The sequence below is a fragment of the Phaseolus vulgaris genome, chromosome 9 (genome assembly GCF_051622355.1).
Source record: "Phaseolus vulgaris cultivar YP4 chromosome 9, ASM5162235v1, whole genome shotgun sequence".
Lineage (NCBI taxonomy): Eukaryota > Viridiplantae > Streptophyta > Magnoliopsida > Fabales > Fabaceae > Phaseolus > Phaseolus vulgaris.
The window spans coordinates 18,533,036-18,548,659 of record NC_143506.1 but is presented as its reverse complement, the minus strand read 5'-3'; the positions used below and the strand labels follow the sequence as shown (position 1 = coordinate 18,548,659).

The 15,624-nt window shown below is 27.3% G+C and overlaps 1 protein-coding gene across 2 annotated transcripts; it reads right to left on the bottom strand.

The window, feature by feature from the left end:
- Window positions 1–4,778: 4,778 nt before the first annotated feature.
- LOC137820977 (sulfite exporter TauE/SafE family protein 3) lies at window positions 4,779–11,039 on the bottom strand. Of its 2 annotated transcripts, XM_068625341.2 has the most exons (13): window positions 10,355–11,039; window positions 9,227–9,386; window positions 8,079–8,279; window positions 7,940–8,004; window positions 7,518–7,545; window positions 7,334–7,413; window positions 7,170–7,256; window positions 7,023–7,076; window positions 6,677–6,898; window positions 6,088–6,181; window positions 5,841–5,981; window positions 5,616–5,740; window positions 4,779–5,133 (listed from the first exon to the last, which is right to left on the bottom strand). In XM_068625341.2, the coding sequence occupies exons 1-12, from the start codon at window positions 10,541–10,543 to the stop codon at window positions 5,655–5,657; spliced, it is 1,407 nt and encodes a 468-aa protein (XP_068481442.1). In that variant the 5' UTR covers window positions 10,544–11,039; the 3' UTR covers window positions 4,779–5,133; window positions 5,616–5,654. The 2 variants fall into 2 exon arrangements, with proteins under 2 accessions (XP_068481442.1, XP_068481441.1); XM_068625340.2 differs by lacking the exon at window positions 4,779–5,133 and having other exon boundaries at window positions 5,476–5,740.
- Between the last annotated feature and the right edge of the window lie 4,585 nt (window positions 11,040–15,624).

Sequence of the window (15,624 nt, the reverse complement as noted above, 5' to 3'; positions counted from 1 at the left end):
CAACTGTGGTAACAAATTTCACACAAATAACAGAACACACAATATATAGGGACAAAAGATAGACTCTCAACAAATTTACTAATACACAATCTCATCATAATTTTAAAAAGGAATTAATATATTTTTAAATTTAGCTGTGATTTATTTTTTAAAATTATAATAATTAAAAATACCATTGCATCACCCTATAAATTCTTTACCATAAATATAAAATGTAATTTGTAAATTCAGAATATATTTATTTTATGTACTTGACAAAAATAAAATACTAGTTAATGTATTAACAAGTACAATACACTATGAGAAAAATTGTAACACATTTTTATTTATGGTATGTTTCCTTCCCTGATAATACTTTAATGTTTATATTAATTTATTATGTGTAATTTTGTTCATAAAAAAATTTGTGATTATACATTGTTTAAGTGATTTCGTATTTAATTTGAGTTAGAAGAAATAGAGTGCTAAAAAAATGTTCCTTATTCCAACTTAATAAGAATTTAGTTTAAAGCAACTGTTTTTTATCTTCTTAGTCATACTTACTTATTGTTTTTTTTTTTCATCAATGTTTTGGGAAGAAAAATTATACATTTATTGAAATATTAATTTTGTAGTTTAATTTCAATTTAACAAGAAAAATATAAATTAGTAACTATAACAATTTAATTTGATATTTTAGTATATAAATAATTAACTGAGTTTAATGAATTTATTTGGGTAATTTTTTCTTTAACTTTTAATTAAGCTTCTTGTGCTTATCTTGTCTGAAAAAAGAGAGTGCAGAACTTCAACTTAAAATCACAAAAATTACACATTTTTAATTTAAAATTAGTTAAGCTCGTAATGATTTAATCAATATAGTTGACTTTAGTATTGATGGTTGTTTATTAATGTTTTAAAAAGGCTAATTGATATTTAAAAATGTTTTGATTTGAAAAAGTTAACTTCATGGACATCAATTTTGATTCCAGCTAAGCTACATAAAATCATGATAAATCCTTGTAATTTCATTCTTTGTAATTTATTCCTTAATTATGCTGTAGATAAATATTCATTGATTTTTTTTAAAACTTATATATTTGTTTACCTAATTAGATAATCACTAAAATGTGAATATAAAGTTTAAGTATCTCATTTTTTGAACATTTCCTAATTTAATATTCATGTTATATTAAAGTCAGGTCTTATTATCTATTAGAATGATGATCTCTTACATAATTATAGAATTTATCTCGTGAATTACGAATAACCATGTCAATTATTATGAAGCATATTTAATACAATTATACAATATTTGAAATTAATTTGTAAACAAGTAATTTAAAAAAAAAAACAAGTTTACAAAAAAACCACATGGTGCAGGTGGATGCGTTCTCACTCAGAATAATTAATAAATAATTGAAGGATGTAAAAACCGAGACAAATAATTTTAGAGTAGATATGATACAATTAAAATGGCACCTGAATATTTTATAATTAAAAGAAAAAAAAAACTATATAAATAGAAATTTAGTTATTCACATCTCATTTTAAAAGAACCACTATCTCTCTATAAGTTTTTTTTTCCTTTCCTCTCCCTTCTCTCTAAGATTTTGGTCTCCTCACTTATTAGTTTGACGATTGGACTCTTAAATGTGAACTCTACGAGATTGTCCGATCAAAATCCCAGATAGAGTAAATTCATTCTTAACTCATTTTCCTTTGAGTTAGCTTTGATCTGGTTAGGGTTGCCTTTTAGTTTAAGTTTGCATGTGAGGTTTTTATCTTTAGAATTAGTCTTTGTTAGATCAGGGTCCTGGTGATATAGTTAGATTTGTGATCAGGACTTTGTAGTGCATGTTAGGTTATCCTTAAGCTTTTGGTGAGTTGGAGCTCTTAGTGAGAATCTACTCAAAGTCCAGGTAAGGGAAACTAGTTTTATTTTTAAAATAGAACCCTAGGTTAGAAGATTTGGATGTGGGGTGACGTGGTCACCAATTCCAATTTTTATTTGCAGAATTGTCTCTTTTGAAAAGTAAAATAATATATTGACTGAAATGATTGATTTTGAATCTTTTATATTGATTTTAAGGTGATTAATTTGTTGAAAGTGTTTGTGATTGAAAATTGAAAGTGTTTGAATGATAATATAAATGAGTTGAACTATTTTTGAATTACTTAAATGAGATATATTGGGATTGTTTAGAAAGTTTAAAAATATGATGTGACTTAACAGTGCATTGATGTGTTAAATGATGTATGAAATGATGTGAAAGTGTGATCACGACATAGTATTTTCAGGAAAGGAAATACCGTGTTGAGATTATTATTAGGGTGTATTGATTTGTGAGTGTCTACTGATATAATGGAATCACATAAATGAAGTTTATTCAGTTGGTGAGAGTCGAAAGAGGTTCATTTGGTTGAGTCTGAAGTTTGAAAGAACTTATCAGAGCAGATCAAATGGATTTACCCTGTCATATGAGATGATTAGATATTGAGATTGATTATGCGCATGATTGTGTGGATTCACAGTGACTAGTATGACAAGTACAGGTCTTTGGATGCTAATTTCAATACACAAGTCTTCCGGAAGTAGAGTCAAGTGTCTATGTATTGTGAGTCAATAGAAGTCTGACATGTGAAAAATGATTTATGAATTTATTAGACACCTGAGGGTTTGTAAAATTGAATGATAATTGATGGCTTTAGGTTGATATTTCAAGTTATATTTATATTAAAAGTTTTAAAATTAGCTAACTTACCATTTTCTTTGTTTTATGGTTGTTTTCTTTAATTTGTGATGATCGTGTAATTACACGGGAACATATTATATTTCATGTAATAGATAATAGAGTTTCTCAGCAATCAGATGGAAGATGAGATAGATTTATTTTTAATGCTTTGTTTTGTAACCTGTGTGTATATATTAAATCTCTAAGAGGGATATTTTTTTTTAAATACAATTATGAGATAGTTATATATATATATATATATATTAAATAGATAATGTTTGTTTTACTTTTATTTTAATATATATGGATAAAAAATTAGATGTTACAGTTAAGTAATACATAATTGTTAGGACAAGAAGTTAAGGCGAAGCTATATATTGTTATTCTTAGGTTCATATTTCATTTAAATACAAAATTTATATTTTTTTACAAAAATATTTTAGTTTTTATAAATTAAAATTAAAATATTTGTTTTAATAAAAATGAATTAAATTTTAAATTAAAATCCATATTTTTAAAAATTTAACATAATAATATATATAAAAAAATATTATATAAATATTAAGGAAACATTATAAATACAGCGTCTTATACTATCAATTTTCTTTTTTTATATCTTTAGATATTTAGATAAAAAATTAAATAAATTGAAGTATAAAGAATATTAACTTAAATGAATAATTTATTTTTACGGTATTAATTTGTGTAATAGTTAAAATATCTTGAATTATATTATGCTAAAAGTGATAAAATAAACAATAAGAATAATAAATTTAAAATAAAAAAAGTATAATATAAAAAAATATTTAAAAATAAAAAAGAAAATAAATTATCATACGGCAATATTGATACGTTGAAATATTAAATTTAAAATGATGAAATAAATATTAAATTAAATTAAGCAGTAAATGTTGTGCACCAGTAGATAATAAGTTTTTTTTTTTTGAAAAAAAAAAGGTGAGAATTTAGTAAAGTTTAAACTTAGAAAATAGAATAGTGGAGTTTGAGAATAGAATCACGTGACGCAAGAGACGAACGTGTGGATAAGAGATCTCTGGTTCTGGTAGTGCACGTATTTAAAATTTGGATTTTTTAATTTTTAAAATCTGTATAAATAAAAGAGAAATTTAATTTAAAAAATTAAAAAATATAAATTAAAATAAAAAATAAATTTATAAATGAATTTTTAATATATCATATCATGAACAATTTGATTGAATTAGATCCTTTGTCCACACTTTCTAATTTGATGCAATGAACTGTTTGATTCAATTAATCTTTTGTCCACACTTTCTAGTTGAGTGGTTAATAACAAATTTAACAAAAAAATATAAATTATCCAAAGAATGTTATTTCTCCTAATTTAATAAAATATATAAAGTTCAATACCAACAACTGAATTGTATAACTATTTTAAATTTATTTTGTTGACATTTAATTATACAAGGATAAGATCCAATAAATATATTTTACTTTCATGTGAATATCTTATTTATCATCTAAATTTATCAATTCTCATCTAAAAATACATAAAAAAATTACTTCGAAAATCCATTTTCACGGTTGCCAATTCACAAATTTAATATTAAAAAAATAAGTTAAAACAAACTTTAAATTGGTCAAAATTCACCCAACCCACAATCTACTTACTAAAACTATTTTTAATTACAAAGTCATCACATAACTCATTTAAAAGTTTAAGAAGGAAATCATAATTACATTTGTACTTTTTTTTTTATCTTTTACTTAATCATGTCCAATATTTTCAATAAAATCATCGTTATAGCTTACTATTAAGAATTTAGGACATAGTTAAGATGATAAGAATGCCACGTTTCATTTTATTATTAAGTGGAGTAAAATACATCGTATTCAAACAGTTTAATAAAACAGTTTAATAGAATCTACTTAAATTAAAAAAAAAACTAATATGCGAATTCCTCAATATACTATATTCCTAAATTCACAAATGTTTTCAACTTTAACTTTCCCTTATACATTATTTTACTTAGTTTATAAGAAACTTGACATAAAAGAAAATTATGAATTAAGACATCGAAGGATTTTATTTTGAGATGAAATGAATTTTCCTTTATTACACCTTGATGACTTAGTTCTATCTCTTGTGTATGACTAAATATTTATAAATGATTTGATAGGAGTATGATATGGAGTGATTGGATAAGTCCAACAACTTTTATTAGAATAAGCTCATAATGACTTTGATGTTATTTGAAAAAATGAACATCAAGTCTAACTCAACCTTACAATATTAATTTGTAAAGTAAGATTTGCAGTCATTTTGAAAAAAAAATAAATTCTTATGCCGATTTGCCCGCAGACCCACATATTACCTCTTATCCTTGTGCAGCTAATCCAACCTGTATTTTACTGGGCAGACCAACCCACATTATCAACCCTACGTGAAAGTATGTTAATCAAATTAATTTATGAGTTGAAACCGATTGACAGAATAATGGAATAGCTTTCAAATCGATAATATTTTTAAATATTAATTATTATTATAAAATTTTATTAGTGAATTAAAATAGTTTCTATTTTTTAGTATTTTAATATTTAATAATTTTTATGTAAAATAGAAATATTGATTATTTTATGTTTAAGATGTAAATGATTTTTTTTAGATTTCAACATTTGATCATTTACCGCATTTCTATATTTTTCATTAATATTATATTATATTCTTTATTAGTGAACTCGTTTGACGTGAAGTAGTTTTTTTTATAAGGATCCACGTGGATTCTAATTAAATAATAGTTATCATTAAAAAAAATCTAAATCAACAAAATGAATATTCGGAATCCCCCAATCCATCACTATTTCACAACAACCAACCTAAATGACACATGAGCAATAGTTGAAGCTGAGATTTGGTCTCACCAATAATGCAAATACGACACAATAACATTCCAAAATGTGCTATGATCCATACTTGCAGAGATTATCAAATCCCATGTACTCATGATTTTGTATCTTGTGTACCATATTTACAATGCCAACTCCACCTAACATTCGAGCCAAAAACATTTGAAAATTCATAAGCACATGCATATCATATCAGAGTAAGTTTTGACAAAATCCAAGAGAATTGCATGCGATGCTAACCTAATGAGACTGCACTGGCAAATATCGTAGAGGCTAGAATAAAGATAATAAGAGATGCTCTCCCCAATACGATTATCAGTTTTCTCACAATGTGCTGTCCAACGAAGGCAGCAATAACAGCCACAAGGGTGAAGTACACAGCTGTGCAACATTTAACAAAACACAGGTTAACCAGAGGCCATAGTGTAATTAATTGAGTAATTGCATCATATCACTTTCCCATGCCATTTTTCACTCGGGCACTAACCGTAAGGAACTGGAAAACGTTTCAACAAGTAGTATTCTATGACTGACATAGATGAGGAAAAGGTCATGGCAAATGTGGCTGTGGCACTTGACACCTGCACACAAGATGTTGAATCCTTTCAGTAACAGAACTCAACTCTACACTCACCAAGGATCATAAAGGGTTCAATTAAATGTTATGTGATATTTGCATATAGATGTTCTAAATTTAGATCTCTAACTATTAAGAACTAAGAACTGTTAAGAAGAAGTAGACGGTAAAGTTAACTCAAAATTATAAAACCAAAATTATGAAACTAATAAGATTTTCATTCAGTTATATATTATACTATCAAATTTCATGAAATGCTTTACTTACCTACTATACTATGAAATGAAATGCTTTAATATTTAGTATCTCCAATACTCACCTACTCATACAAACATATTTCATGAAATGCTTTACTTACCTAATATACTATGAAATGAAATGCTTTAATATTTAGTATCTCCAATACTCACCTACTCATACAAACATTGTTCCATCTAAATTTACTTTACCACCGCCAACAAGGCCTAACAAAACATACCAAGTTTATTTTGAAACTAACCTGAGGTGGGACGCCCAGCTCCAGAAAAAGTGGACCCATAACGAATCCTCCTCCTAGTCCCAACATGCCACCAACTACGCCAGCTAGTATGCCAAAGACACAATAGATAGTTAGCTGGAGAACGGTGAAATCTTTCCCTTCTTCTCCCGTGGAAGCTATTACTCTGCGTCCACTGAACAAGGCAGCTGCCTCATATGCAGTTACCCCAACCGAGACAGGAACCTGCATAACATGGAAAAGCCATGCTTTAAAAGGTTTCAAGATATTGTAACAGACATTTGGAACCATTTTTTTAACAGACTTGTATAAGAGTAATGCTGTGGAGGAAACACCTGAACAGAATTACCTGTAACAAGTTCAGTACCCAATACAATGTTGAACAAGTAGTCGTATAGGTTTCCTGTCAATAGCACATTATATTGGTCTCGAGTTAGAAAAGTTGCAGGGTGTAAAAGTATGAATTATTCTGTGGTAGTAGATATGAAATAGCAACCTTGACAATCTGTAGTGCGAGGAATGCAACCCAAACAAACACAAGAAGTCCAAACTCCTTCCAGTATACATTTTCAATAATAGTCACCTGCAGAATCCACATTATTAGGTATAAAATGAAAACCTTGCCGTTCATAAGAACCCACTAGAGCAGAGAATAGTGACCTCATGTTCCTTGCTGTCCTTTACAGTGACGCCATTTGGTCCACCTGGAATAGGCTTGTATTCCACTTCAGCCCCAGAACCTACACGAAAATGAAAGTTGCATGTACTCTGATATAAGAAATAAATTGTTACGGTAAACTTTAATATAATTAGGGGTATGTTAATGAATAGTCTCTGAACTCACCGTTTGAATCTTGTCGCCTAGCAGCCTCCTAAATTGATACAAAATTTCAGACAGTTAGCCATCAATTCCAGCTTAAATACCAAAACAGTACTTTCTTCTTGTTAATTATATGGCCAGTATTAAAAGACTCCTCCAAGTTAGTAACATTACTGTCTCCTCGTTAAATTATTGATTTCTATCTTTCAAGTTTTTCTCGTTTATATATAAATATAATCAACGTAATAAACCTCCTTAAAATACATTATTATACCATGTAAGAAAATGAGTTTAAACTTCATTCTTCCTTACCAAACTAGATTATAAAGTATGATTTGTTTTCAGTGTGATAAACCTTATATCTAATTCAAGTAGGATCTCTTGTGTTGTTATGGCAAAATTTCATTAAAAGATGCACTGAAAATATAAATGAAGCTAAACAAGACCTTTTTCATTATGGTTTCCTTTTTCCAGGTTTCAACCCCCTTAAGGAATGCTTTTGTTGAGGTGCCTGCAAGACAATGAAATCATTTAGAGTAACAAAAATGAGTGCCAAAGTAAAATCGCAGTTACAATGATTGTTACCTAAGAAGAGAACAATAAGCAATATTGTCACTATCCAATCAGGAAATACAACATTGAAGGCCACTCCAATGCTGATGCCTAGCATGAGCATTGGTTGAATGAGAAGTGCCAAATCATAGTCGATGATTGGCATATTCAACGTAGGATGCCTCAGCTTAAGGTTGTAGTAAACAGTTGAGACAGCTGCGCCCATGATCATACCTGTTACAAACATTACACGCCTCATGACTAAAGGTTGTGGGACTCTTGAAAGTTGCAGGTTTTTTTATTTCTCTTTCATATATAGTGCGTTTGAATATAAACTAAAGAAAATAGAGAATGATACGATTAATCAGACAACCTTTTTGCTTTGCCGAAGAAGAATGGGAAATAAAAGAGAAAAAATCATTGATTTTCAAAGTTAAAAAAATTAAAATTTTCATTTTTTCTATAATATTAAATGTAACTTCAATCCTTGAAATATAGTCTTAATTTATTTAAGCCCTAAAACAGTATTATTTGATTTTTTTTTATCTTTGTAAAAATTTCCGCTGTTTAGTTTCAATTCTTGTATTTTATTTTAGTTTTTGTAAAATATTTATTTTTCTTTAGTCTCTATAACATTTTATTTATTTTAAATTAGCCTGTTTGAAAATATTAAAAAAAGGGAATTATGTATTATATTATATGAAAAAATATCGCAGAAATTAAATTAAAATAATGATTGAAAATCCATATATTTTATAATATATAAGTTGGATAGAAATATCAACGTTGGTTTTCACATATAACTGATAAAAAAATACAATAACCAAAATATTAACAAATATTTTTTAGAAACCAAAGATAAATATGATGATATTTTGGGGGAAAAAGACATAAGTAAATGTTTTCTTTACTTCAATATTTTTTCTTTCTTATATTTTATATTCATCTACCAATAGTAGGATTATATCTGCTGGAGGATATTATGCTAGTTCTTTTATGATTTTAGAGTTCTTAAGAGCTGACTTTGAATAGTTAAAAATAAAAAGTATGATTAAAAGACACAATATTTATTTATAAAAAGTATAAGAGTGTAATCAAATAGTTTATGTTCAGTAAACCGTAAAACTAAAAAACTAAAGAACACATAATCAAGTTTAAAGCAGGTTTGTGTATAATCTTACATTTAGAAATAGCTGTGGCTGATTTGGGATCAAATCCAACGATTAGGCTGAGCATAGGGACGAATATGCCACCACCACCTACACCACCTACACTTCCAAAAGCCGCACCACAAAACCCAACAAAAGTACCAACAACAATTTCCCATCCAAATTTCAAATCCTGCAAAAATAAGATGCACCATAAGTTTGCCCTTTCCTTGGTATGCCATCATTTCTAACAGTCACAACAGACAACATTCAAAACTAGCACCAGTAGAAACCAAACAATTCCTTAATCACCAACTTTTCCATGCCCTTTACACGAGAGGGGAAAAATAAGAACAAAAGTAAACACAGCTACAATTTGTTTTTCTTTAACTAAGAAAAAATTGCCTTCTATCTTTGCTTTCATTTAGATTTTTAATTTTTCTCAAATAAACCACATATTTTATCATGAAAATATTATTTCTTTCTTAGACTGTTCATAATTAAAGTAAAAAACAAAAACCAGTTAAATAATACTAACATATGAGAAATCATGTTAAATAGTAACGAAAATGATAAATGTTTCAACAGTTTAAAAATTATTTAAGAAAAAAACAGATAAATGATGAAATTACTAGTTCATCACAAAAAATTCTTACTCTTACATAAGTCGTACTTGGAATAACTTAAAAATTAATTTCAGACATTTTGCTGAGAAGCAACTATTGAAAAAAGTGTTTCAGAACATTTGTTAAAAGCCTTTTTAATATAAGCTTTGTTGTATTTACGTATTTCTAATTTATGGTTTTTTTTTCAAAATTTTTTATCTCAATCATGTTATTTTTAAATTAACTTCGAAATTTTCTTTTCTGCTCCATAGCTTTACTGCATAAAAACTAATTATCTTTACAACCATTTTTTCAATAACTGATTTCAAATATGATTGGTTATATGAATGTTAAGTTATTAAAATAATATAGAATCTTGAGGATAACTTTATGTGATGCAATCGCAAAAGACGTGAATTAACAAAATGACAAAGTAAACAGATTACAGAGGTCAAATGAAGTTATCTCTTTCCCCATCCAAAATAAAACAAAATCAATTCCCGTTGTCTTTGCCTTCATGAAATACGAAACGGAGAATTCAACAAGAAATACTTACCGGCCACACGTGTCGATACCCTGACTCCTGAGATTGCCACAAGAAATTAACAGCTCTCATGAGAAAATTCTCTGCATGATTTTCGGTAACATTAAACGATGCCCCCTCCATTTTCATAATGCTTCTTTCTGCAGAAGCCATCGCAAAAATCCACGCAAAACAGAACAACACAATCCATGTGGATCCCATAATGCTTCTTTCCTTGATGGAAATTAAACCTTCCGGTGATTGAATTTGTTCTTCAATCAATAGAGTCTCTGTTTGACCGGAAGAAAGACTCGATCGGAAAAACAAGAGAAGAGGTGTTGAAATTTGGCTAATCGGCTAAAGCTATTCTATAGGAACGCAATTTTGGGGAACGCCGGTTTTGTAATTTTTGTTCCTGAGAAAACGAATGAGCAACCTCCGAAGAACTTTCACTTTTGCGTGATCCAAAATATCATGAAAAAAAAGAGGATAGAAAGAAAAAAAATTGCGTGAAAAAAAAAAACGAATGAAGGATCGATCACAGCAATTCTCTTGCAGTGAGTGGATTTGTCAGCAGCGAAGTATGCGCCGAGTGTCTCTCTCTCTTTCTCTCTCTCTCTCTCTCTCTCTCTTTTTCTAGCATTTCATATTCTATGCCATGCTACCCCAGCTTCAATTTATGAAGATCCAAAAATAATTGAAACTCACTATTTTACATTTTTAAAATTTTGCATGAACAGTATATTTAACAGAAAAGAAATTCACCACGTGTAAGATTTATTATTCGACCACCATGAAAAACCCATGAATAAGGTAAGATGACTAAAAAATATAATAAAATAATATTTTTTTTCGTTGTTTTAAATTGTTGATTGATAGGCAGTGTAGTAAATTTTACATTAATAATACATTTTTATTTGGTAATAATTATATTTAATTAAACATTAATAAAGTAATTAATAGAGACCAAAATATTTAAGAAAGAAGATGTTTATTATACCCCAATAAAAGGAAATAGAAATATATGATAATTATTATTGGTGAGTATAGTATCAACAAGTTTGGGGTATTCATTTTTGGAATAAATGACACTGACTAGAGTACTTAATTTGACGTACCCAAAACTGAAAAATCTTATCATCAAAATAAATTGTTTTCTCCTCTTATTTCTTGGATGGAGAGGACAATCGTTATTACTATCATCAATGATAGATTACTTCAATTCTAATTTTATTGTGATTTTCAAATCTACAATAATAGATTACTTCAATTATTTCTCACATGTTCACCAAGAGTAGTTATAGACACATATGACAAATATATGATGTAAAATTTATGTTGTTGTGTCCATTTTTTTATTTGTTTTTGTATGTTTTGTGAATGTGTACGTGCCACAAATATATTTTGGTGTTAGTGTCTAAGGATCTTGGTTTTCAGACTGGGTTTAAAGAAAAAATATATCTGCAAAAATTTATTTGTATCAAGTATTCAGTATCATGGATGGAAGAATAAATGCTACTAAAAATATATTAGACTTTTACGTTCGACGATCAGATTAGTTCAAATTTTGTGATTAATCTCAGTATTAATTTGACATGAAATACGATTTGTTTGCTAATGTGATACTTAAGTAATTTGTCCATGAACTACCAAAGTATATATTCACTTGTAATAGTTATCCAATCATTTTGTTAGAGACATTCTCAATATTACTAGGGTCTCTCGACCTATGTAGCACAACATGAACACTAATACGATACGGACAGGAACACAAAGATACGTATAATTTTTAAAATGTAAGACACATGAACACAGATCTATATATTATATAATTATGAATTATATAATTTGACAATAAAAAAATATATACTAAATTTGAGTTTTTAGAAAATTAATGTATTTTTTTTTAAATTGTGTTAAGCCTGTGATAGAAATATTAGAAATCCAATAAATATTTTTTGAATTTGACACTTCACCAATACATATCCTACAAGTATCGATGTCTGATACATGTGTCTGACATGGACACGCGATTTAAGAAGAGTGTCCGAGCTTCATAGCTCTCGACACTATGTAGTACATTATTATTGTGTGTAGTTTACTACCAATGAAGATTATCTTTGTTTTTATTTTCTTTTAAATTTTATTTCTTTTGAAATAATTTTAAATAATTTATTATTCATCATAAATAAATTGAATCTTACAAAAACAAGTTGTCTGTCAAGTCAAATTATGACTGGACACCTGTGTAGGCATGGGTCATCACTCTCATAACGTTCTAAGCAAATTGTTTTTTTCATAATATTTTAAGTTTATCTATACTTATATATATTTATATATAAAGAAGTTTCCTCATTATAATCGTTTTTTGATGTATACAATTTTTTTTCCGATTTTATCCTTATTTAATATATCTCATTTTATTAATACAATGAAGTATTTTATCATTTCATATGAATTACTTGAAAATAAAAATATTTTTTAATTTTTTAAATTATTGTTAAGGGATAGATTTATATACAAACTAACTTCTCACTTTTTTCTTAATTCCTTATTTTAAGGCAACAATAAAAAAAAAGAGGGAGCATACCCTCATCCTCATTTGGCTTCACACCAAATCTCACATATCAAACCAAATAACCTTAATTTTCAATCACTTTTTCTACTCCATTTCAAACAACTCTATTTTTTTGGTAAAGCCAATTCTTTTGTATCTACCGTTAAGTGAATCCTAATCTTACGTGAACATCATCACACTCTCTGATCCCAAAACCACCAATGGAAGAAGATAAAAAGTTTGAAGAAGAAGAGAGACTTAAACTAGAGGAGAAGAAAAAAGAGGTTATTAATCAATTCATTTTTCTTTTACATGCTATATTTTTATTTTCAATTTCAACTCATCTAAAATTATTTATATATGTTAAATTTCTATTATCGTAAAAATTGAACAGAAGAATAAAATAAAAAATACGGATATACAAGCATCATGCGTCTATATTTCTACTATAATAAACAATAATTTGGATGATTTAAAGGATAAAATAAAATGAATTGAAAGTATTGACTGCAAATGTTAGTTTAAATATTGTTTAAATCAAATTATTACTTTCATTTTTTTCATGTAATCAAGGCAAATAATTTGTAGAACTTAATATAACTCACGTAATGCATGGAATGAATAACTCATAACACATACACGAATGATAAATTACAGTATAGTACACGAAACAAAAAAAAAAAATAACAGTTAATAAGTTAAAAATTGTAATAATAATATTGTAATTCATTGTAAAAATTTTAAATTTTAAATAAGATTTGGATTTAAAAAAATTGTACAAACTTTTGAATTCCCTTACTAAGTGGCCGAATCAAATGTTTTTCAACATATTTAATATTTAAAATAGTAAATAAATAATTTAATTATGTAATGATAGTATATAAATGTTAGTTTTATTATAATTATGACTTAAAATCTGAAGTTTTTTAGGTTAAATCATATGCCCAGTAAAACAATATAATTCACGTTATATATAGATGGATCTAATCTACAAGCCAACGCGTTTTATTCGATTAAAAAACACAGTCACGTGAAGGAATGAAGATTGGTCAACTTTGCTTTTAGCCTTATTCTCGGCCAGATTGAATGTTTGCATTAAGAAAAAATATTAACAAATAACTCTAAAACAGAATATTTTAATTTTTTTGTCTTTGATCTAACAGAGAGAAAATTAAGATTCCTCCCTCAATACTTCGAATTCGAATGTGAGGAATATTCGATTATATTCACAAAAGAATTTTCAAATACAACAACACCTGCAAATTTTTAAATATATAAGAAAAAATTATATATACTTCTTTTTCTCTTTCCTTCACGAGGTGTTCTTACATGGCACAGATGCAGTTTTCACTCATGTTTTCAATACCAACATTATAAGAGTCAACAAATAATTAGTATATCTAAATAATAATAAAAAAAAACCTTACACCATCTTCTTCTTTTGAGCATTTCGTTAACAAAAGCCGTATTTGAACTCATTTGTTTTTTATTGTTGAAAAGGAAATAATATTCTAAAAGCAAATGTGCTTAACTAGTTCAAATAAAGGTTGTAATATTCTGCCTCATCTATAACTTTGGTTTTTTTATTAAAATTCAACTATTGAATTGTAATTTGTAACTAGATATTAACTTGGTTTTTTTAGTCAAATTAAATTCTAATAAAATGGAAAATACGAAAAAAAATTATTCACGATTACATACACTATATTAAAGTATTTTATATTAATTTTGTTTTATGCAAGTAAACACAGTATTAAATAATTTTGAATTAATATTTTTTTAAAAGAAAATAAATCCAATCCAACACGTATGCGTTGGATGCTGCTACAATTCAAATCTGAGTTAACTTTCTTTTTTGTTGAAAACGTGACCGGGTCTTAAATATTTCAACTTCCAATTTTGTAAACAAAACATAAGCGATTAAAAGCAAAGTTAAACAAAAAATAATTAAGTAAATTCTCTTTTTTATATATAAAATCTATCATGTTAGGTATCATTAAGATACTGACACTTCAAATAACAACAATCATCTGTCATCACATAAAAAAAAAATATTATTAAAAAAATGTATGGGGGACTAGACAATTTATATATTAACAAAATCGATACATATATAGTTTATACTTATTCATAAAGAACTCTAATAAAAGTTTAGATAAAAGTCTATCGTACCAATGAAATTATTATGTATAAATAAATCCTGAGTTAGTAAGCTTATCAAGACAAGAATCTGGATATTAAATCAACATAATATTCTCCTTATATAAAACCATTTCAGAGATATAAGTAGCAATAAACTCTGTCATACTACCGACAGTCTGATCATTAGAATTAGACTCAACATAAAGATTTTTATAAAAAATTCAAAATATGATCTTCAATGAGTTTGAAATTCTCAATAACACCATTATCACTATGTAATCTATGAATACCACTAGAATTATTACGTCTTTTAACCACAGCCGAATAAAAAAAAAGTGTTTCGATCCCCATCTTTAAATGAGAGCATCTTGACCTCCATTTTCCAAAACAAGTATTGACAGTGAAGAGCATAATCAAACTTCTCCTTAACAAATTTTCTTAACAAATAAGCGCATAAAAAACAAACGAACTACCAATATCTAAACTTTGTTGAATAGCAAGAAAGGAGACCTACTTAAAAAACAATTTATTTTGAAAATTATCAAAATAATTTTTATTCTAACTTGGAAGCTCAATTTTCAACCTTTCCAGTTTATGTTACAAA